The sequence below is a fragment of the Eleginops maclovinus genome, chromosome 8 (genome assembly GCF_036324505.1).
Source record: "Eleginops maclovinus isolate JMC-PN-2008 ecotype Puerto Natales chromosome 8, JC_Emac_rtc_rv5, whole genome shotgun sequence".
Taxonomy (NCBI): domain Eukaryota; kingdom Metazoa; phylum Chordata; class Actinopteri; order Perciformes; family Eleginopidae; genus Eleginops; species Eleginops maclovinus.
Window position 1 is genome coordinate 11032447 of NC_086356.1, and position 23369 is coordinate 11055815.

The 23369-nt window shown below is 42.2% G+C and overlaps 1 protein-coding gene across 1 annotated transcript; it reads right to left on the reverse strand.

Moving 5' to 3' along the window:
* Positions 1-2804: 2804 nt before the first annotated feature.
* prrc2b (proline-rich coiled-coil 2B) lies at positions 2805-22005 on the reverse strand. The gene is given in 32 exon segments (XM_063889420.1): positions 2805-4911; positions 5640-5849; positions 6235-6316; positions 6449-6528; positions 6640-6807; positions 6981-7221; positions 7353-7480; positions 7573-7670; positions 7754-7946; positions 8108-8209; positions 8409-8696; positions 8844-8920; positions 9135-9276; positions 9363-9478; positions 9728-9885; positions 10277-12316; positions 12492-12699; positions 12783-12984; positions 13707-13912; positions 14018-14357; positions 15258-15344; positions 15346-15427; positions 15516-15600; positions 15990-16153; positions 16260-16384; positions 16526-16839; positions 16960-17103; positions 17255-17318; positions 17778-17880; positions 18274-18451; positions 18576-18753; positions 21859-22005. Coding segments are annotated over 31 exon segments (6708 nt in total). The 5' UTR covers positions 18691-18753; positions 21859-22005; the 3' UTR covers positions 2805-4743.
* Between the last annotated feature and the right edge of the window lie 1364 nt (positions 22006-23369).

Consider the following 23369-nt stretch of genomic DNA (forward strand, 5'->3'; position numbering starts at 1 on the left):
TGTGACATGTAAGTTATCACCTTACATGTAAAACCTAGCATTATTACAAAATGTATCAATCATCAATCTGGTGGAAGTGAGCTTTAGAATATGTGGATCTATTTGCAACCTCAGTAGTGTTTTAGGCCACAATTCACCAGTTGCAAGACATTTCAGATGCAGCATTACTGTTTCTTCGTGTACGGATGGGGGACCAGCCAAACTCTGACTGGACGTCCTCTGCCTTGTGGAAACGTCCAAGGCGGTAGCTTTGTTTGGAACGCTGTTTGCCTGCCCATGAACGAGGTTTGGGATTCATCTGGAAATAAATTGAGAAATAAGTGAAGAGCAGTATTTACTTTTTTAAAAATGTTTCAATATATTTAGACACGGGATGGTTAAACTCCTAGTTTTGATAAGGATGGCATAAAACGCACTACAATATTTACAGTGTATTTAAGAGGCTTGCCAATGTGTGCAATTCACAGAGATTCCTTCAGAAACTCTATCCATTTCTCACCTGAACAAAAACAGTTGTGTTAAGGTGAAGATTCTCCACTCGCTCTGACAAGTGATTCAGCCACTCCAGATGGTCAGCGATAGACTCAGTGAGATCACTGTTGCACTGTAACAATAACAAGAACAATTTTAAAATAAAAACATCTCAAGGAAAACCTGTTTGGATTAAACCATCTGAAAATGTGGATTTGATATCCTGAACGTACCGCAGACAAGTTATCTTTCAGTTCAAGTGCAGACAGGCGAACATGCTCCAGTTTGTCCATCTGCTCTTTCAGCCGGTCGTCAAACTCCTGCATCATCATCACTCTTTCATTATGCCGGACGCCGCCCTTGGACGCCATCCTGGGTCACATAAACACACCTGTTATTCACCGAAAACTGAAACATACTGTCTGTGTTGGGAGGCCTATCAAAATGATTATAAAACATGCAGAAGATATATATATATATACGTTCATTTTACACACACACACACACACACACACACACACACACACACATTCCATGTCATGTGACCCAATAGCTCTAAATCACTGCAGCTAGAATTACTACACTGGCAAAACAGGACACACCACTTTTTTAAATTTAAGTCCACCTTATTTTTTTTGTGTGTGAATATTCTAATTGAAATTGAGCTTTATTTTCTTGCTGAGAAAGGTATTTTCTATAGCTTCCACATATATTGACCCACGAGGGAGGAATACTCTGTTACAAGTCCTGCATTCAAAAGGTTATTTAAATAGAAGTACAAAAGCATCAGCCTCTTAATATACTTTAAGTACCAAAACGAAAAGTACTCAGATTGGTCCATTTCAGAATAAATGTTATGATAGGTTTTGATTATAATTATTGATGCATTAATTTGTTTATTGAAGATGGTAAAGGTGCAGCTAATTTTAATTACTTTGTAGGCTGCATCTTGTGAATTTACTCCAGGTGTTACTAAAGTCTTATTTAAGTTTTGATTATATTTCACATTATTAATCCAAGTCTGTAAAATAACTATAGATACACAATAAATGAAGTGGAGTAAAAGTACACGATTTGGCTCTGAATTGTAATAGAGTAGAAGTAGCCTACCAACATGGCAACAAAAATTAAATACTCAAGTAAAGTAGTAGTATCTCAAAATTGTACCTAAGTAAAGTCCTTGAGTAAATGTACTTTGTTATTACCCACTTTTCAGACGTTATAACGGGATTTTGGTAGCACTAGCCTAGGGACGTTGGGTATTGCAGCCTACCGGAGAAATATTCACCAAAGTTATGCAAAAGCAAATTTTACACAAGAAAATATCATAAATTATTGTGTCAAGTGAATTTGGTAGTACTTGACTGCATTGAATACAGGGAAGTAATTAAATATTATGGTAGTAGGCTATTGTCTTTTTTGGCGTAGCTGCGCACGTCTCTCCTCTGGCTGCAGATAGAGACCAATGTATCCAGCTCGAAGGAGAACGCAATTTGGCTTTAATCATAATTAAGTTTGTAGCTTGTCATGCTACATATGATCAGAGACTTTGTTTGTGTAATAAAAGCGATTTGTTTTCGAGTCAAGTTGGATATCTTTCTAACTTTACCAAACTCAAAGTTACTACGGCAGGTGGGGGGGATACAGTTAAAAACAGAAGTGAAATTACCTTCTAAGATCTCTAAAAATGCTCGGAGCCTGTCCAACGCAAATAAATCCTCTGGTACAGAACAAGGCTTCCTCCACCCGCTGCTACAGAAGAACACTTTCTTTGTCCAGACACGTTCCTTCAGTCCTGCAGAAATCTCGGGAATTTCTGACGTCACGTTGCATGTTTTTGTGCTTTTACGATAAAATGTGATCCGATAATGAAGTTTCCGCACCAATAAAAATGCAATAATACATTGTTATAATATCACTCGATAACACCGTGGATAAAAAAAAGTAATTTAGTAGTGGTGGCTCATTACGTTTATTTCATACCTTGAACTGGCTTTTCATTTAAACGTTTTTTTTCAACTGTAAAAATGTAAAAAGACCATCTCCGTTACGAAACCATGCAAATCTATAAAGTATTTTCTACATGGAGTAATGGTTTCATTGCACAACAATGCAAGCCTTGTTTATGCAAACTAAATGTTTTAATACAAAGAAAATGTTTTAATGTTGAAATGCTTGCTTGAGGATGGTGTACACATTAATTGTAGCCACTGGCCACTGGACTCGCAGTGCTCAGGTGCCTGAAGGAAAAGCTTTTTCTTGCGTCACAAATGATAAAAACATTTGTGTGGTCAGTTTTTTTCCATGATTGTGCTGGACACAGCCTAAAATCATTTCCCCAGTTGATGCATGATTTTAATATGACAAAGTGAGAATACAGAATCAACAGTACATTTAAGAAATCACAACTGCTTTATTTCTTTTTCTTTCAATAAGCTCTTTTTTTTAACAAGGGAGAGTAATGACCAAATATCTGAAAGGATAAAGATCAGGTAGGATAAATAAAATGCTGGATCAGCTGTCGAAAGCACTGGTCCTTTGACAAAATGAAATATATGCATCCTAAAAGTACAAAAACAAAAAAAAGGTTGGGGCAACATATTGGTGCGGGTACAGTGATGAGAAGCGTCAAGATCTTTTGCAGTAAGGGATAAGAAGCAAAAACACTCCAAGCCAGATAAACCTATCAACAAGTGAAAGCAGTCCATTCTGAAGAGTGACCTGTTTATCGTTAAATCAATTATAGTGTCACAATATCTAAAATGAAATGTGGGTTTATGACTCCCCTCGCTGACAAGGCTCAACTGTACAGATAAGAATGCATATACATATATACCAGTGAAACACTGTCAAAGATAAATTGCAACATTTTGTAGTGTCGTGGAGCGTTATGGTAAGCAGTAACATTTAACCAGTTAGGACATTGGCATTGTGAGTTTCAAAATGAGTGTCCATTACAAAAAGAACAAGATAAATGATTCCAACAGCTTCACATTTTCAAATAGAACACCACTTTAAAAGTCCTTCGTAGGCCACTGGAACTGCAGTTTTCACAAAAAAAGCTTAAGCAAATATCGCATTTTAATTCCTCAAGCAATGGTATACGCCCCCCATTCGTGATCATTAGCTTCTAACAGAAAACAATGTTTTATTTGGACCCTGATTGTGATTATATTTAGGCTGCATTTATTGCTAGTGCCACCTCAGAGACCAGATGCTGAATTATCAAATGATGATGAATGTTTATTCACAAGTCCCCACAACACTGAAGTGGGATTTTAACAGAATTAGACATTTAAGTTTTTTAAGAGCCTTTAAAGAAGAAAGCTAAAAGCCCCAGACCGAGGGATGTAAAAATCATGACGTTGTGAAATGTTGCTCTGTTCTAAGAAGTCCCGCAAGTTTACACGTTCAGCACATCACATGCACACGCTGTATCAAAGCCAGTGAAGTTCCCATGGAAAAAACATGATTTTGGTAAAACGTCCACCTTTGACCTTTCAATTTACATACAGAAGAGAGCGACAGAATGTAAAAGCAAAGAACAGAGTTTTAAGAAAAATCTGAACAGTTTCACCAAAGTTTTTGTGTTGGGTGAAGAACCCCAGAAGATGCATTTCTAGGGTGATGCGCTTGAGCTTTTGCCATGGTGACATGCAATGATTTTTTTTTCGGGGTTTAAAAGGAGTCCTTTACCAAAGCAGGAATGAACATTATTTTTAACCAGCAAAAATGCTAATGAAAAATGACAAAAAGTGCCCCACTTCTTTTCAAATATGTTTAAAAATGTTAACCGACATAGCTTCTCATAGTGAGTTGTATCAAGTGTCTGTCTTGTCTTAACGGTTACAGTCCATAAAGAGGGAGTAAATACAGTTTGGCAAAAATGGTATGAAAAAAATGGGCCCTCTTTCTGAGTCGGCCATTTTTGTTTTCCACACCTTGAAGAGAAACACAAAAAAACAGAAATATCTTTTTCTCTTTATCAATCTCCCCTTAAAAGTGACTAATAATAAATTAAAGAGGACCTTGAAGAGATCTGCTTAAAAGACTGTGTGTGTCTATGTATATATATTTATATATATTTATATATCTCTATACGTTGTGTGAAACAAGTGTCCAGTTCTGACAGTTCAAGAGGGGTAATTATGATGTCTGCATGTATACCCCTTGCCATGGCGCCTCGGGATAAGGTGGTCTTAAGAGGCTCAGGCGATGTCAAGGGGCTTGTGTTGGCAGGCTGAGCGCTGATGAGGATTTTAAGGTCCATTGTTATGCCTTGCTCTCCTCTACTTTGACAGCCTGGGGTTTGATGGCTCCAGTGCGTGCTGGTTTGGCTTGCCCTGTGGGGGGTAGGGGCTCCTGGAGTTTGCTGGTCATTCCCCCGGATGGTGTCTTGCCCTCACCCACTGCCTTACGCACTTCTCGCATGGTTTTATTCTGCACAAAGAAAAGGCAGAGTTACCTACAGAGACCTACAGCAGTGCATGGAAAACTATACAGGTATGCATGCATTTGGATTTGGTTGATAGCTCAAGGCTTATGCTCAGCTATCAGCTAAGAATTCCAAATGCTAAACAGGCATTAGATGATTTTCTTAAAATTGTAGATGTTACTACACCAGTGAATGATTCACCTCAAAGTATTGTTAGCTTTTCGTTTTTTAATGGATCAGTTTAACAGTGTCATGGGGCATATTTCTACCTAAAATAACATCTAATGCTCAGGTACCATGAACACAACAATACAGAGATAATTATTAATACCCAATATCACAAATTGGACGCAAGACATTATAAACTTTTCATTTGTACAATTCTTACTTTCATCAGCTATAGATTGTCCAAAAATCCAACATTTATTCACATTTTATTAAGATATACAAGTCATCACTTAATTATTTCCGAATAATTATTTTAAACAAGTATTCTGACTGATTTTCATAGAACAGTTTAGTTAGAATGACATCATTATCAACAGTGTAGAATGATACTGTCCTAGATCATTGTGAGAGCAACACATGTATCCTATCAAACCTCTCGGATACGTACAAATATACCCTTAAAGTCAAAGTCACACACCAAGAGAATACACAACACACACAATGCAAATATTGAAAAAGAAAATTGAAAAAATTAAATTACCTATATTTACAGTGGGTGGCTCACCTTCATGCCATCCTCTGGCCCTTTAATAGGGGGCTCAGGGACCAAGGGAGGGGTGGAGTGGGAGAGGTCACGGCCAGGGTTGGGGTAAGGGGGGGGGCGGATGATGACAGGTTTGTTGACCTGCATGACTGGTCTCTGTATGGGGTTGGGGAAAGGGCCAGTGGTGGGGGGCCGCATGTGCATCACCATGCTGCCCTGAGCATTTGGGACCTATTTATCCATGGAGAGTAGGGGAGGGGGGAGGGAATAAATGAAAACACAATTAGGATACCAGTAATGTATATTGTAGGAGTACATTTTTAAATGTTGGTCCAAATTCTTGAATTCAGTCACAGGCTTGATTCTTTAACTGCATCTCATGGTTGTATTATATGTCGATGCATTTAACCAATCCGTGAAGCCTGGAGAATATCTTTGAGATGGCCATGAAAGCCCTTTTTAACAGCAGCTGTTAGACTTCAGAAAATGTAACAACTCAAAGGCCTTAAACCTCATTCATTGGCACTTGAATAATAATGCCCTGATTTAAAAATATATATATATATATATATATATTTTTTTAAATTGAGTTGTGATCATTTTAAAAGTGAAATACCTGTTGAGCAAAATGTGTAGGCAGAGGGCCCATTTGGCCCCCGGGACCAGAGGGCTTCCCACTGGGGCTGGCAGATCCAGGCCTGTCGAGAAGAGGGAAGATAATAAAAGATTTTTAGATCATTTACTGCATCGCTGATGAACCATGTCTCACAGCAAACCTCCACTTTTTAGACCGCTGCATTCCATTATTTACACAAATCATTTCTGCTCACCTGTAGGAGCCCCCGGACATGCCCTGGGAATGATTGGGCTTATCAGAGAACTGGAAGCCTTTCATTTCCATCTGCGAGCCCTGAGAGTAAGGGAACGAGAACGACAACTGTTATTGCACAAAAACAGTCATGGTACCCAATGATGGATCGATACTGTTTGGTTGAAAAACATAAAGGTCAGTAAGTCACACCTCTCTGCTGCCAGTCATCACCGTGGCCTGGGAGCCAGGGGGCATCATTCGGCGTGGGCCCCCGACGGACAGGTTCTGTCCCTGCTGCAGCTGGATGGACTGTGGGAGGATGAGATGCTGCTGAGCGGAGCCATAGCGCAGCTGAGAGCCCGGCAGGGGCATGGTCACCTAGTGAAAACAAGTTGTACTGTTAATACTGTTGTTTAAAAAAGGAACAGTATAAATCTATGTAGGCGAGTATTCTCTAGGTTTTTATGTGCAAGTAAATGTATCAGTTTGAAATCTGACCAGCATCAATAAGAATGCAGTATCTGAGCTGCAGTGTACAGAGCTCCACTGACCTGGATGAGCTGAGAGTCCATCAGCTGGGATGATCCCATACCGGGCCCCTGATTCATCTGGTTCTCATAAACTAGCTGCTGGCTGCCGTTCATAGGCTGGTAGTGTGAGCCTGACTGTGTCTTCACCATGTCAGAGGGCTGCATGCCAGGGAAAGCAGAGTAGGGCCCCTTCAGAGGGCCGCCGCCCGACAGCACCATGGGGCTGGGCTGGGACAGGTTGGGGTGCATGTAAACTTGGGACCTGACATGAGGACGAAGCATAGAGAGTGACAGAACAACATATTAGACTACAGGGTGGGGCTGCATTCATGAACCAGGTTATAATAAAGAAAAGCTCATTTAAGAAATCCATGATGAACTAAGGGGGCGTACCTGAAAGGGGTAATAGAGTTGAACATCTCTTGGGACTGAGAGACAGGGAGACCTCCACGGAGCCCCAACTGAGCCTGAGCCTGAAGAGACGTGTGCAGAGACATTGGGATCTGCTGGGCTGCGGCCGCCTGAATGGGTGGATAGAAATTAAAAAAAACACAATGAGGATTCTGCTGATGGACAAACATGCCTCAGATTGTGTGTGTGTTTATCTGTCTACCTGTTGGTAGGTCTGCTGCTGGGTCATGTTGGGAGGAACAAGGCGGGGCTGGCTAGGGAAAACATGACCATCCAGATACAACGGGGGAATATGATTACCTAGAGAGGGGATAAAGACAGGCTGTTAGTCTCCCTCATGGAAAAAGCCACCATCAATTAGAGGAAAGGAAACTCAGTTTTACCCTGCATGGACATGGAAGGTGCTACTGAAGCCACAGGCATGGGGGGCATTGAAACTCCTCCAAAGGAACTGTAGCTGACACCGCTGGATGAGCCCACGCTGCAGGGCGGCTGAACACCTGAAACGCCTCCGCCAGGAGAGCCCTGCTCGGGGAGGGACTGGGAGTTCTCCCACGCCTTACGTGCCGACTCCATCTGAAGGAAAATAAACATTTAAAAATGAATTCGCATATTTGAATAACACAGTCTCTTTCTTCCTTTTTATCGTGTTTATTTATGTCCATAAATAGACTTTCCTTATCTCCTATTTGAATGAAAAATAAAGCTCTGTGTACATTCGCTTGGAATTGAAATACCTTGAGAGTGAGGTCAGCGCTGGGGAAGGAGATGGGGTTGAGGTTGATCCCTGGCTGGAGATGGTTGGAACGCAGCATAGGGATACTCTGATTAAGAGCCGTCTGTGTAAAAACAAACCAAAGTTCAGATTGAATTAGTCAATATCTCTTGTTTTTAAGCAAGAAAAACACATTCTAATTTAAAAGATATGAAGAACTGTATTACAGATTCCTGTGGTAATTGTCACGTCAAACTTTTCACTGATCCCACTACTTGTTTTATTCACAAAACCCCATAAAAAGTCATGTTTAAATCACTCACATGGGTGGTGAGTACGTCCTGAAGCTTGTTGACAGGGTTGGACACGGGCACTGGGACGGATCCCGGTGGTAGGCTGAAATCAGAGTCTTTGGCACTGACACCAAACTCAATAGGAGGCACAGGCAGCACAGTGTCCACATGGAGGTCCACACCATTGACCGGAGTGATTGGGCCACCTTCCAGCCGATCAACACCTTCTGATCCCTTGCGGTGCTTCAGGGAGCGCTCATTTCCGATTGGCCCGGGCTTGTGCTGTTCTTTACTCTGCTCTGGGCCAGCATCAGAGTCCTGGGAAGGAAGAAGAATAGGGAATAATTGGCATGTTTCTCTAGTTAATTCAGCAGCGGCAATTTGTTATTCAATAATAGAAGGCAGAAAATATATACAAGGATTAAAAAATATACGTTTTAACTGCAGAAATAGAGCGCACACTACCTCAGAGTTGGGCTCGCTCCCAGTGTAAGACACCTGTTTAGTCCACGAGTCTCCACCTGAGGACTGTACTGAAAGAGCTAAAAATAGAAATGAATGCAATCAATGAGTCCTTTTCCACACAACATCCATTCAAGAGAAAGCCTTGTGAAAATGTACAATTGTTCATAAGCAGAAAAAGCTTCGTCTTGAAAAACAGAGTGATATTTAAACTATGAATGCACATTTCAATATATAGCAGAGAAGAAATATCCAGAACAAAAGCATCGGCACAAAGTTGTAGTTGTCAGCTACCTGAGCTGTTGGTCTCCCAGATTTCAGTTCCCAGGTTGTTGGAAGAAAGTGTTTCCTCGGGTTGTTCAAGTCCCAGGCTTCCCTGCTTTTTGGCGAAGCGTGGCGGTATCTTGGAAGCGATTGTCCTGTTCTTCACCGGAACCTAAAAACAAAAAAATGAGGAAAACTTAATAAACTACAAATTGAATGCTCTTTGATGGCATAACTCTTGAGCAAAGGTCAACTTACGGCAGCAGCCTGTTCCTTCCTCCTCCTATCATCTTCCTGCGGGCGCCTTTGCTTTTTGGACAAGGCATCCTGGTATCCATCTGAATTTGACATTTGGCCCCCAGGATCGCCCTCAACTACAGACAGACATGGGATCAAGGACAAAAGTTATTTGCCGCAGGTAACGAGTGCAATTCACCTTTTTCCAAGTACGTTTTTTTTTTATATAGCTTAAATGAGATCAGTATCAGAATCTACCGAACAAATGTAGTAAAACCAAAAGTCTATGTTCTATTACTAGCAGATGGGCAACAGTATCGCCTAAGAACATTTAATTTCTATCAACATGGAGAACACAAAAGTTACATTTAAAACATTTGACTCACCTTGGTAGCTGCTGAGCTCATACTGGGACAGAGATTCAACGATGTCGGTTTTGATCGGTCCCTGCTTCAGCTCCTTCTCTAGTTTCTTGCCTGATGGCTCAATGGGCTCCCTCTCGTCTGGCTGCTCTATGCTGTAGACCGACTCATCTGGGCTCCTGCTGAAAAACAGGAAGAGGGAGAGAGAGTTTCTAATTTGGTATTCTGATATTCAAAAAATAAATGTGAACACATTGGCAAAAAGCAGGTATCAAGTATAGACCTTACAGGAAGCCAATTCCATTCAGAAATGACTACAGAAGACAAGAGGGAGAAGACAAAGGATGAAATCAAATTCAAGCTCAGGAGGGATGCTGTGCAATATCTACAGTATTAGTAGCCAATCCTCCTGTCAGGCGCGGGTCTTTCCAACATTCATCTAGAGGATGAAACTGAGCTCAACCTCATCTGGGACAATCTGCACTCAGTACCCCATGCTTTGTTCAATAGGAGGGAAAGTAGCAATACATATGGGTAAAGGACAACTACTTCAACTTGAAGTTATTTCCTCACCTCTTACAAGAACTCCCTCCGTTCTGCCAACTGTCACTCCTGTTGGAGGAGGTGGGGGGATTATCAGGTGCACGCGCCATCTTGCTTGCTTCCAGCAGTGAGGGCTCTCCTTTCCTGTTCTGCCTTTCCACCAGTGGTCTCTGGCTGGAGAAACTTCTCTTGCAAAGTTCCCTCTTTTCTCCAGAGCCTGGTTCTCCGTGGCCCGAGTCTGAGGGAATATCCCCATGTCCTTGTGGCGGCGGGCCTCCAGCTCCGACTCGCTTCTCTCTCCAGTCCCCAATGTCGCTGTTTTCTGATCCCGTCTCCCATTCCTCGGTCTGACCATGCTGGACGGGGGGGCGCCCGCCAGAGTAGTGGCCACTGGGCCAGTTTTCTTCCCCACTGCCTTTGGGGCGGCCAGGCCAGGGGTTTGTAAACTCTCCGTTGATGTACTCATCACTTGCCCACTGGTTTGAGCCGGGCTCCCGTTCCTGTTGGAGACGGCGGAAGCGTGGAGGCTTGTCTTGACGGGGGGGACGGCGTCTTCGTAACATCTGTCGGTCGGGGTTCTCATTGTCAAAGTAATATTCTCCTTCACGCTCCTCGGTGCCATTTTCCATGAAGGAGCCCGTGAATTTAGGAGGGTACTTCAGAGCCTCGCGGTCGACAGGGGGTCTGCGGGAGTAAGTTGCCTCACCTCCAGGACTATAACCATTTTCTTGCATGGAGCCACCAGTGCTGTTAAACTGGGGCCCACGGCCCCTCCATGTAGAAATGTCCCTGGGTCCTCCAAAGCCCCGACTGTAGCCTCCAGTGGTGTTCAGCCTGGGAGGCAGCGTGCGACCTCCAAAGCCCCTGCTGGCCTTGGCCTTGTCTCTAGAATCTGGGGCTGCCTGTTCATCTGTGTAGACCTTGTTGGATCTCCAAGAGTCTCGATCAGCCTTTCGGACTTCTCCAGACTCTGTGTAACCTTCTCCATTTTCAGATCCCTTTTGGCGGCGCCTCTTGGGAAGCTCCTCATACTCAGAGGCTTCGCTCAAGGTCTCGCTTACATTTCTCCTGCGGGGCTTCCCCCTCTGGAACTCCTCCACCTTGACCATGTCCCTGGGTGTTGCTCTGCCTCTGCCGGTGCGCTGGGCCCCGCTGCTGTTGTTATTATTGTTAAAGGCCCCTCTGAGATTGTCTCCGCCTCGGCCACCGCGGCTTCCACCTCTTGAGCTGAACTCCCTAAAGCCTCGACTGCGGCCCCGCCCTGTTCCCCGGACTCCACCAAAGGCCTGCTCTTCATCGATGAAGATCCAGTTATTTCTCCGCGGTGCCTGGGAATCCCGATTTTCCTGGCTGACATCTCTAGGGGACTGGCTCTTGCCGCTGTCCCAGGGGTTCTCCTTTGGAGAGTCCTCACTGTGTGTGCTCAGAGGTCTTTCTGTTTTGATGGGAGCTGGGGACTGGCGGTGCCTCTCTTCGGGCTGTTTCTCAACGACCGGTGAGGCCGACCGCCTGTTGATGGCAGGCTGGTTATCTTTTTTCAAGTCGTAGACATTAGTAAGGACTTCTTTTTCCAGGCGGTAAGGGACAGGTTTTTCCTCAGGCTCTGGTTTGGGCTTCTCATTCTCCTTGTCTTCCACTTTGAGAGCCTTCAGTACTGGTTTCTTGATGGGCCCAGTTCTGCGAGTCAAGGTGCGCCCACTGCTTTCAGATGGCTGACTTACACTACTACTGGAAGCGGATTCGGACCACTGGCTCTGTGCACTGTTGAGTCCTCCGTCTTGTTTCTGACCTCCATCTCTTTTCCAGTTGTCCTTGGAGCCGTCTAAGGTCTCATCGTGAGACTCAGAGCCGTCTTTCAGGTGCTTGTCTCTAGAGTCTTGTTTTTGGTAATCAACATCTGCATGATTTAAGGTGTGGCTCTTTGCGGTAGTCAGCAAGCCTTGCTCATGGTGTTCTCTGTCTAGGCCTCGGCTCTTGTAAGCATGATGGTGGATATCATCTTGGGGGTGGGTCAAGCCCTCATTGGCCCTCTCTTCATAAGAGTCTTGTTGGGTGCCAGCCATATCACTTCTGTGGAAAACAAAGAAGATACAAAAAAATAGAAAGAATGGCAAAAACCACGAGGGGCTTCGGGCACAATTCAGGGGTTTAGACAGAAATAAAGCTGTTGAGGCAGGTTTGAGGGATTTTAATCACATCACAAAAGATTAACAGGCTCTTTTATTTTAAACACACAGTAACGTACCTGTCATCTGGCTGGCCACTTTCTGAGCTTTCATGCTGTCTCTGGTAAGGTGGAGTGAAGCTGCGCAAGGGGTAGCCATCTTGGTTCCACATAGGGTAAGGCTCAGTGGAAGGGGCTCTTCTCTCTTGGTGCAGGTTAGGATGGCATCCCTCATCAGAACCAGGGCTGTTCAGATGGTCTTGATGCATCATGGGTTTCATCATTCCTGCTGTAAACAAATTACAGTTTCACATTTTTTCCTGAATAAAATCCTTGGACATTGTGCCCTCCTTTTATTGAGTTATTGCTCACCTGAAGAGTGAACAGCACCGGGGTAGTAGTCCACAGGAGATCGTCCTTGGGTCATGCGGGGATCCATGAAAGGCGGCATCATCATCCAGCGGGGATCAAACCCGAGGACATGCGGGGGGTAGTAACCCCGCTGGCTGTGGCTTGAGCCAGAAGGTGCAGGGTGACCGGACTGCTGCCAGTGCTGCATCTTGTATACCTGTTCCTGTGGATTGTGTACAGGGAATACACGTTTAAGAGACGGTGGAGATAATCCACAGTACTTGCTCTGTGTGAAAATAACTTTCCACTGAAGACAATATTTGAGTCAAGAGGTCAGTCTTCTTAGATTAAATTCAACGTTTTAACATGCATTAGAGCCATTTCCTTTAATTCCACATTCACCTCTAACACAAGAGATTTAAGCTGTTCTGAGCAAGAAATGATCATTTACATCATGGACGGAAGATCAATTTCGTGAAAACTGTGACTTATTTGAACTTCCATGTTTCACTCCTCATGCATCATCACAGTAATTGTTCTCTGAGAAAGCAAAAAATTACCATAGAGGGGGGGGGGGGGGTGTAATCATCCTTTCTCAAAGCAAACATTGTGACTCGGGAGAAAGGGCAATTTGACAGTAAGCGGAAGCAGTGGAATTTATCATTCACTTCTCAACAGCCACAAATGAAGTGAAAAAGGTCTCTTATCTGCGAGATAACCAAATGACATTAGCTCCCAAATAATTAACAATAGCCAAATCAAATCAAAAAACAAGTAGGTTAACACTCTTCACAAGGCTGTTTGCATGAAGGCCTAAAACGTTGAAAAAACCCCGCTACCATGAACTCTAAAAGACCTCTACTCTAAAGCAGACTCTAATACATTGACGCATTAGTCTGGGATTAAGACTTTAATGGGTTAGAAGTGGAATCAGATGGTGCTCACCTGCTGCTGCTGATGGTGCTGCAGCGGCTGCTGCTGCTGCTTTTGAAAGCGAGGTGGGATGGGCTTGGAGGCATGACGTCCGCTGTAGTCTCCTGGGGGGGAGGAGGGCTCCTGAACATCATCCTCACTGGCATGATAGTTGGAGAGGGCAGGTTCCTCACGGTAACTCTGGACAGGAGAGTTGTCTTGGGAAACCTCGATTCCATCTGGAAATCGGTCGATCACAACACATGCTTAGAAAAGTGCGATTATAACCTGCCTATTCAACCTGTAACCCTAAAAGTGAAAGTCTGCTTTCGATTATGTTTCACCTTTTGTGCTGTACTGCCAGTTCTCATGATGGCCCTTACTCGGTTCTCTATCAGGGGATAGTGGCACTTCTTTGCCCTCTACCTCTTTCTGGCCTTCCTCTGTCCTTGACGTCTGCCTTTCAATTTTCCCAAACTTCTCATCCAGCCTTTTCAGTTTTTCAGCGCAGGCGGCCAGACGTTCCTCCCGGGCACGCCTCTCTTCCTCCTCCCGACGTTTGCGTGCCCTCTCAACAGCCTCAGACAGCTCGGGTGACACATACTTGGCCCTAGCTGGAGCCTGGGAGTGGCGCTGGGGATCGTCCTGGTCAGACAGTGGCTCACCTTGGATTTTCGGCTGGACCTAGAGATGAAACAGGGACAGTGTAAGGGGGAGGTATATACACAGCTCCACTCCAAATTGTTCTTAAATCTTTATCTCTACATTTATGGCAGCCATTCCAGTGTCTGTTGAATTTCAAAACAGAGGAAAATTGTCAATAGTTTAGAGAATAAAATAAAAATAAAAATGATTGAACTCAAAGATATACCTATAAATAATAAAACAAGAGAAAGTGATAATGCTGCAGTTGTCTCACTTTTTTCCACGGCAGTACATTCCTGATTTGATCATTTAAAACTTCTAAGAAAAGTGTATAAAAGAAGTTGCATTTCCTTTAATTATTGAAACATGACATGATGATAAGCAACTAGGGTCAGGCCAGATCCATACTTAAGGGTTAAAAATGCACCTCAAACCAAAAGGTCTTTAGGATACCTTAAATTATTAATAATAATAATAATAATATATTGTATTTGTGTAGCACACTTTAACAACACATTTTCTCAAGGTGCTTGAGGATTGCATTATCTGATAAGACTATCTGCTTGAAACGACAATTTAAAAGCCTCAAAGACTCGTTTAGCAAAAGAGAAATATTAAATATTATATTTGTAGATTATTTGAGGGGATTCATCTGACGGGTATACGGTGTGTTTCTATTTTGCCTGACATGTCATTTTCAGTTGCCAAGCAATTGAAAAGTAGTCAGGAAGGTATCTCTATGGTTACTGCAAGGTCATCTCTGCCAATTCATGACCGTCTCACTCGAGGGTGTGTAAAGGTACAACACTATTCAAATGCTCTGTATTGTTGCCTTCCCTCGACAGTCAGAGGGATAAAAGAACAAGATGCCGTTTTAACATAATCTCAGAGGAGGGACGTCGAAAAACACAGCATAGGTTCTGCATAGTGTGTGGTTACCGGGGCGTCTGCAGGGAGAAATCTGCCGTTAGTCTTTCGGGGAGGCTCGAGGTGGTGATGTTGGTAGGAATAGCTCTCCTCAGGGGCCCTCCTGGGGATAAGGCACCTCGCCTGAACTAAGAGAGGATTGGCAGTCACGCAGGATCTCTCTCTCCCTCTCCCATTCAGTCCTAAGAAGTTAAACATCCAAATTAAACCAGGAGTCCTTTAAATGATGTCAAAAGAAGAATTTAAACTTATTTAGGAAAGAAATCTCACCACATCCTCTTTTTTTCACCGGAGTGGTCTTCTTCGTCATCACTGAACTTAAGCTTCTCACTATAATCAACTTCTTCGTGAAGTCCTGTAAGAACAACAAGACAACAGTCAGCAGCAGTTACGTATGGAAACAGGTATTGGTATCCACTTGCATGCTCTCAGACATGTTATAATATTACTTTTATGACCATAAAAGACACCTAGCTCTGTCCTGAGCATTTACGCCCAAACACATCATACTTGTCTAATAAATGCACACACAATTGCTTCAGTGATTTGGTTGAGCCATGTAATCCCATAAGAGTAACATCACTTAATATAATGCAGATCTTTAACACTGGTTTTAATTTAATGTAAACTGATTAAATGTTATGCATATGTGATTACTATTTTCCCCATGTTCATGTTGTAGTCTTTTATCTGACCTCTTACAGGAGGCCAATGGAGGAAGTTACACAACTAAGAAATACTGACCGGCCCATCCATCCTCGCAGTCATGGTCAAGCTCATCCAGATCCTTCAGATCGTCTGGATTAATGATGGCTGGGCGCTGTGGTCTTTCCCCAGGCCTCCGGATGGGCTGAGAAGAGAGTCGAGGTGCAGCCCGGGCAAAGCGATTCTCTCTTCTCACATCCCCACTGCAATTAGACAGAAAGACCAATTAGCAACTGCAAAACATCAAATGCCTCTCGTTCCAACGACCACAGAAATGGATAAAAGCTCTCAAATTGTCAATGCACTTACTTGGCAAGTTCAGGTTTAGGGTAGTTCTGTCTAAAAGTGGGTTTGCTCTCAAATCGTGCCGGGGCTGCCACAGTGGTGGGAACATGGTCTGTACCTGGGGCTTCACGTGTGTCTTTAGTGCACATCTGAAAACAGCAGGAGGATACAAAATGTTTGTAATACAGAACACAAAGAGGGATTTAAGCTGTCTGGCTATATCCAACAGCTGTTTTTGTACAAGAATATTGTCTTTTTCTAAAGGTTTGAATGATTCATATTGTACTTACAAATGCAGGCAACATGTCATGGTAGACAGCAGTGGAAGTGTGGTGAAGCTGGTACTGCAGAGCAGTAGGGACGGTTGTTCTGCGGACAGGCTGGGCGGGTCGTAGTGAAGGCTCCTTGGGGTCAAGGACTGGGGACTGAGCCGTCACTACACTAGAGGAGGTTGTGCCGATGGCAGAGGGGGGGTGAGATGTGGCGGGAGGGGTGCCAATCTCCCCTAGGGCAGTGATTTTACCCTCAGGATCAGCTGGCAGGCCGAGGGTCAGAGACGAGGGCTGGAGGTTCCTGCCACCACCTTCCCTCCAGCTCGTCACATCTTCAAGTGGGGAGGGGGAGATTTCAGACAGTCAAAAATCGTGCCACGAATTGAACAATCTTCCTGCCAGCAGATCTTATTTATGAGACTGCCAGTCAATTCTCAAGAGTTAAGACTTACTCTGGGGGCGGAGGCTTGGTCCGGGCCCATACGACGGATCGAAGCCGCTTCTTTCCTTGCCAGCCCTGTCCTGTTCTCCAGCTGCCTTCAGCGTGGGAAATTCCTCGTGAGAGAAGGGCTGAAGTCGGTTTGAGGCCCTTAAACCTGATGTTGTCAATGAAAAGAAAGTGTCATAAAAGGGAAATGGTTGTCTGACATATGCAAAGAATGATGTACGAATGCAATATGGGGATGACAATCAGAAGTCATTTTAATTTGAAAGACACCACACTACAGGTAGAGCTGAAGGACTCACCATCTTGCTCTACTGCCTTTCCATTTAGCAGGGCCCATTGTTTTGGTCCACCTGCGTTTCCGTTCTGTGGAAATGAAGACAACAGATTACATATCTAATTCTTACAGTTTTTCCTGTTTATCTTTAAGACCTTGAATAAGTATTTTTTTACTGACAAAACAATGTAAAAAGTATTGTTGTAAGGGATGTCAGTTGATCCGTGTGAAGCAGAATAGAATAACTGGAACTTAAAATCAGACTGGCATCCTCCTCTGTAGCTTGCAAGAAAAAAATGTGTTTCCAACTTGCAAAGACAATTGCTTTCTAAGAATACTAAGAATTATACCTTACCAAACGGTTTTGATTTTTTACTTCAATAGTTTGGTCACATTTAAAAACGTTTTTATATAGTTAAAGGAAACGCGCACTAGACTTGCATTTGCAAGTAGGGCTTAGCGAAGATCACTTAAAGAAAACATTCCTGATGGTCAAATTAAGCAAGAATACATCCATGTTAAACACAACCATCGCTTCACATACACACCTCCTGGTTCGCTATTGGTGAGGGCTTCTGAAGATTGGAGACAGATTTCTGTGAAGCCAGCTGTGGCTGCAACTCCGGCAGCTGTGGTGTCGATGCAATAGAACTACAGAGAATGAAAAAAAGAAAACGCTTGGTTTAATTAAATGTGGTGAATTCCCTTAAGCAAGGCATGAGCACAAAAGAGATACAAGTCTTTACTGAAGACTCGACCTCCAGGCAGGTGTAAATCTATCAACTCTCTCAAATCATCATCAATCGAAGATTAGCTGTACTTTTTCTTGATGCTGAATCTTAGAATGCACCTTCCTGATGCGCCCAGTGAAGCTTGTTTTCTTTGAATGCCCTACAGCATATATCTTTATGATTGAAATTACAAATGTAAAAGCTGCAGTGCATAACAACATCATAGCTAAATACAAAATAATGACTTGTGGCAGAATGGTTGATATAATAAAGCGAGAGGACAGTTTGTATTGTTTAACGGTACTCTCCGTACCTCTTTTGATCGGGTTGTTCCTGCTTGTTCGCCCATCCTGTACCGTCTTTCGGCACAATAATCACGTTGGGATCGTTTCCTTTGTTTTCGGACTTCAAACTCGGCAGGTGAGCAGGTGGGGGCATGCGCCGGGCTGCGGCCACTTTGCCAAGACTCTGCAAGCCATGTCGCGGAACTACTGGGAGAAAATTCACAGGTGGGGGAAGCGAGGGGAGTAGAGATTAACAAAGGATTGAAAATTGGTAACAGACGTAAACAAAGTAATAGGATATTGAATAGAGAAACCCAAAATTTCAACGTACCTGCGTTTTTCTGAGTTTCTATTGATTTTCCCGTGTACTTGTCAAATAGGCTGAGTGTGGAATACTTGCTTTTCCCATCCTTGGACTTGGTTATTTGCCCCAAACGATCGGACATTGCGATGTAATGTCATCGAGTATGGAAATTTTTGTTTGCGCCTCTTTCTAGTGCTTTCTGATTCTACAAAGACAACAGGAGAAGAAATGTCAGTGAAGAACTTAATGTAGGAAAACTATTTCAAACATAAGGGAGTGGGGTGTTTATTTATGTCCTTGTGAGGTTCAACAGTATCTAGATTTTCAAATATTTTTTTGATTCTGACATGAAAAGAATATTGAACCCAAATATAAAACATTTTTTGGGGAAAAAAAACTCATGTAAAAACATCTTTGCTGCATAAAAGCAAATCGTGATTAAAGCTTTGGTTTGTCTTTTTGTTCTAAAAGAATAAAAGAAGTATGCAACTATGCGATTCATGTTTGTGTTATTTATGTCATTACAAATGAATAAACTTGGGGTAAAATGTATCTCCAGTTCATGGCAACTTTCAATTTGGCATTGTATTTCAGGACACCATTGATTCACCGTTATGCTTCTGTGGCCGGCCATCGCCCTTAGTGTTAGCTCAATGTGCAGCACTGATGGAGTGGTGTAGTTTGTAGTGACCGAAAAGCATTAATCTGCAGTGGTTACCATAGAGATTTTTTTTATATTTAGTCAACCCATTAAATAAGTATTTCACAATCACATGCCCTGCAAACCAATTAGAGGAATGCAAAGCAACATCTCCAAATGTTGAATTACGCTCTAGTTTGTAATGTGAGCCTATGAGTTAAATCAGATTGACTTTTAACTGTAACTATGGATGGATAATTTTTATGGTAGAAACATATTTTGTTACAGGTGCAACACGTATATGGTGGTCAGATGGGTGCCGTGTTAAGTGTTTGCCATTGTTTCATGTGCAACATTTAACAAAAGATGTAAGCCAATGTGAGGTGGTTCAGTCACCCTTTGTCGGTGCTAGTGCTTCCGTTCATCAGGGTCCTTTGCCACACAGCGATCATAAGCAGTTCAACTGCAACTTCAGCAACATCACAGTTTTATGAAGAAAAAAAGAATGCTCTGATCACGGTTAACATGGATTGGAGCAGGCATCATCGGCAAATAAAAATAATGTCTTGTGTTGAACAAACATGTTTATCTTGATTTCACATTTGAAAAAAAAGGTGAATTTCTCCATGTCTTTGTTTGCTGTCAAACTTCAACTTGAGTTTTTTTGGATTACATATCCAGACCTGAGTGCAGAAACTGCAACATGTATAACCGGCTCAGTTCCTCATGTAGGACTTGTGATGTTTTGAGCACATACCTACAAACAGCACTGCATTGCTGTGATAAAAACTAATACCTCAGACATTATTCTGAATGTTCCAAAAGTATCAGATTTGTTAAATCATCAATTCAATCATCTTCATGGCTTGTTACCACATTGAGATTTAATTTGACATGTGTAACCCAATATTTTAGCAAAATTAAGTATGACTGACCAACTTCTTGTTAACGCTAATGTGATAATACAATTAGTGCAAACAGAATTCTGAAAGACATTACAAAAATATAACAAGAATTAACTGACTCACAAATTGAGCTCATATTTAGGGCGACAGGAAACCTTTTGTTCTGACACTGGATGAAATATTTCAAAAATAATGGGGGCTTTACTGTTTTATTATTGTTAATCTATATATAATTATTGAAGTAAATTACTGACACACAAGTCAAGTGGCTGCAAACACTTTCTAACAATAGCAGTGACAAAAGAGCTTCCTATTCTAGAGCTTGTTGTTATTATTTTTATCATTGGTTACAAAAATAGTTATTAAATCGAGTGCACACCCCAAAATGTGTTTTTCTCTAGTTAAATGTTGTGATAAACGACCAAACAGATCCTTGTTGGTTAACGGTAATTGTGGCTTCATGTGCTGTATGTGAAAAGAAGGCTACACAAAGCGTTAACACTGTGTGGTCTAACTGTTTACGTTTCGATTATATAAGGTTAGTTGTGGCGCAAAACCACAGCTGCTATTATGATGTTTTTGTAAACGAATAAATATTGTCGTTTCAGTCGAGTACCAGAAAATAACACCTAACGTAGGTCTCGAAGGCCGCTCGGGTTAAAGCTCCGCATAGGCGTTTTACCGAGACAAATATCTGTCCACCTAGGTCTATTAAGCCAACAAATAAAACAGATCATGCAATTCCCTTTTATTAATTCCTTTAGAAGTTGTACAATAACCACTTAATGGCAAATTAGCCAAAGTAATTTTGTGTACGTTAGTTACTTCACGTTGTGTCGCAAATGCAAGCTAACGATATGACAGCTAACATTATACAACCTTTGATTGCATTTTAAACGGCATTTCTGTCAGACAGCCAGTTGAGAAAGGCGCATGTTATGAGTATAATATATTTTTTAACTATAGCAGGATAACATCATACCAAGATATATTGTTTTTAATTTATATTGTTTGACCTCTCTCACGTTATTTGTAGGTGTTGTTACCTCATTGGAAGCTAATGCTAATTCAAGCACAAGCAGCCGAGACCATACAGTTCCGCCGCACGAAAACAAAAACACAAGTCTATTACAACTAGAAACATTAATCAAAACAGATTTTTGTCAATTGAACAAACAAATAATACACCTTTACCTTAATTGCAACGCAACAACTAAATCGTCAAAAGGACCATAACTTGAGAAGCTAACTATCACTAGTAAAATATGCTAGCTGGTGGCTCAAGTAAAAATGGCTATGTAAACATGGCCAAGGTCTTGCAGAGCTGCATATATTTATATAGATACGTTTCTGAGTATCCACGATAACACGCAGAAATACATCAAAGTGTTCTTACTTAGCATAAGCTAGCCTCAACAGACACAGCTTGTTCGAAAACTAGCGAAACGGCAATCCCGTTTAACTCTAGTCTAGAGTTCCCATAACAACTCTGAAAGGCCGGGGATTTTTAGAGCAGTTGCATGTGTGCTTGGGATTATATCACACCCGTTTTTTTTGTTGTAAATAACAATAAAACACTCGGACCTACGCAAACAATTTCAACAGTTCGTGTATAATTTCAAATCGGTTTCACCACAGCGATGGGAATGTAGGACAAGGCGATTAAAAATGGCTGCTGCCCAGAACAAAGCAACAATAAAACTGGGCAGCGGAGAAGACAGGAAAAACTTGAGATTTAACACAACCAATCGCATCCATAACTTACCGATTCAAAGACTTAGTGTATCTTCTGATCAGTGACAGTGATATATTTCCACAAAATGTTGTAAATTCAAAGGATGGATGGCGATTGAAAGCCCAATCTTTAACCGATCGCGGCGTTGTTGCTGGGATTCTACCCGGCCTGGAAATGAACAGGGCTGTGTGTAGGCTGGATTTGCTCGGCTGCGAGCGTCATACGTCATACAACGTCGTTGGCAGGGAAACGCACCAAAAAACTCCTCTTCTGGCCGATTTGAATCCCTAAAGAAACCCCTATTCATGTTCAGCAATGTTCACATTCTTTTAAATATAAATATTAGATTAACAACTGCAGTAAGTCTCACTGCACGAAAACTAAAAATAAACTCACATTGCAGACATATTAACATTTAATTGAAATAATACCATTGGATCAAAAAGGGAGCACCCAGTCATTATACAATTAGCTGGAATATAGGTTTCTGCAGGGTATACTCCATTTTACTCCACAAAGTAATTGTAAAAATGTATAAGAATCTACACTCTCATTGCAACATCAGCTTACATTTAGTGCTCTTTAAACATCTGATCGCAGCCTATAATTTATCTCTTGTTCATCCATTCACAACTAAATCATGCATGTTCATCAAGCATACCCTGTCAATTAAATGATGTGTGAGGAATACATTACAATATATAATAATACATTATAAATAATGTATACAAAATGAACTCAGCATTTCAGGAACTATGTCAGAGTGTGTTTACATTCACATAAGTGTTCTAGTTATGACTCATATTCTGAATCTGATCTTATCCCCTTCTTCTTATTAAAAAACTCTCTAAGCCTAAATCCTTTATAGGCAACAAAAGAATATGCTGCTTCCCAGTGTCCGAACTACGGGGGGACTCGGGGGATCCGAGACCCCCTGAAACTGACACGAGATCCCCCGAAAACATGATTTGGGAAATGTTGGGGGGTCTCTAAAATATCAGTCAAGTCAAGCGCAAGAGCAAGCGCCCCCCCCCCCCCCCCGAGAGAAAAATGGGACCCCCCCGAAAATCTCGGCATAGTTCGAACACTGCTGCTTCCCTTCACAGAAAACATGTCTGTAAAGGGGACATACATGGACATGATATAACTTCTGCTGAAAGAGATCTTCAATGTTTAAAATATCATCCAGTTAGACAAAATGATATCAAATAAATGAAAGGAATTAAATCAGACAATGAACATAACAAAGAGATAAGGAATCCTGAAAGCGAGATAACAGTGACAGTGGCCACATTTAAAATGATATGTCCTAATTACATTTCTCTACAAATGTTTTGATTTGGCTGATATTCACATGTCACAGTCTGTTATGTTAGACATGTTTACATAGTCTGTGCTGCTTTGAGTGGTTATAACAATAAAAAACTATATATTTACAAAACTTTGCCAGTGCTTGGGGGGCAAGACTAGCTGACCCCTCTAGAGGGAGCACTTGTCCTACCCTTCTTCAACCATTGGTTTCAAATGGCTGCAAATACGTT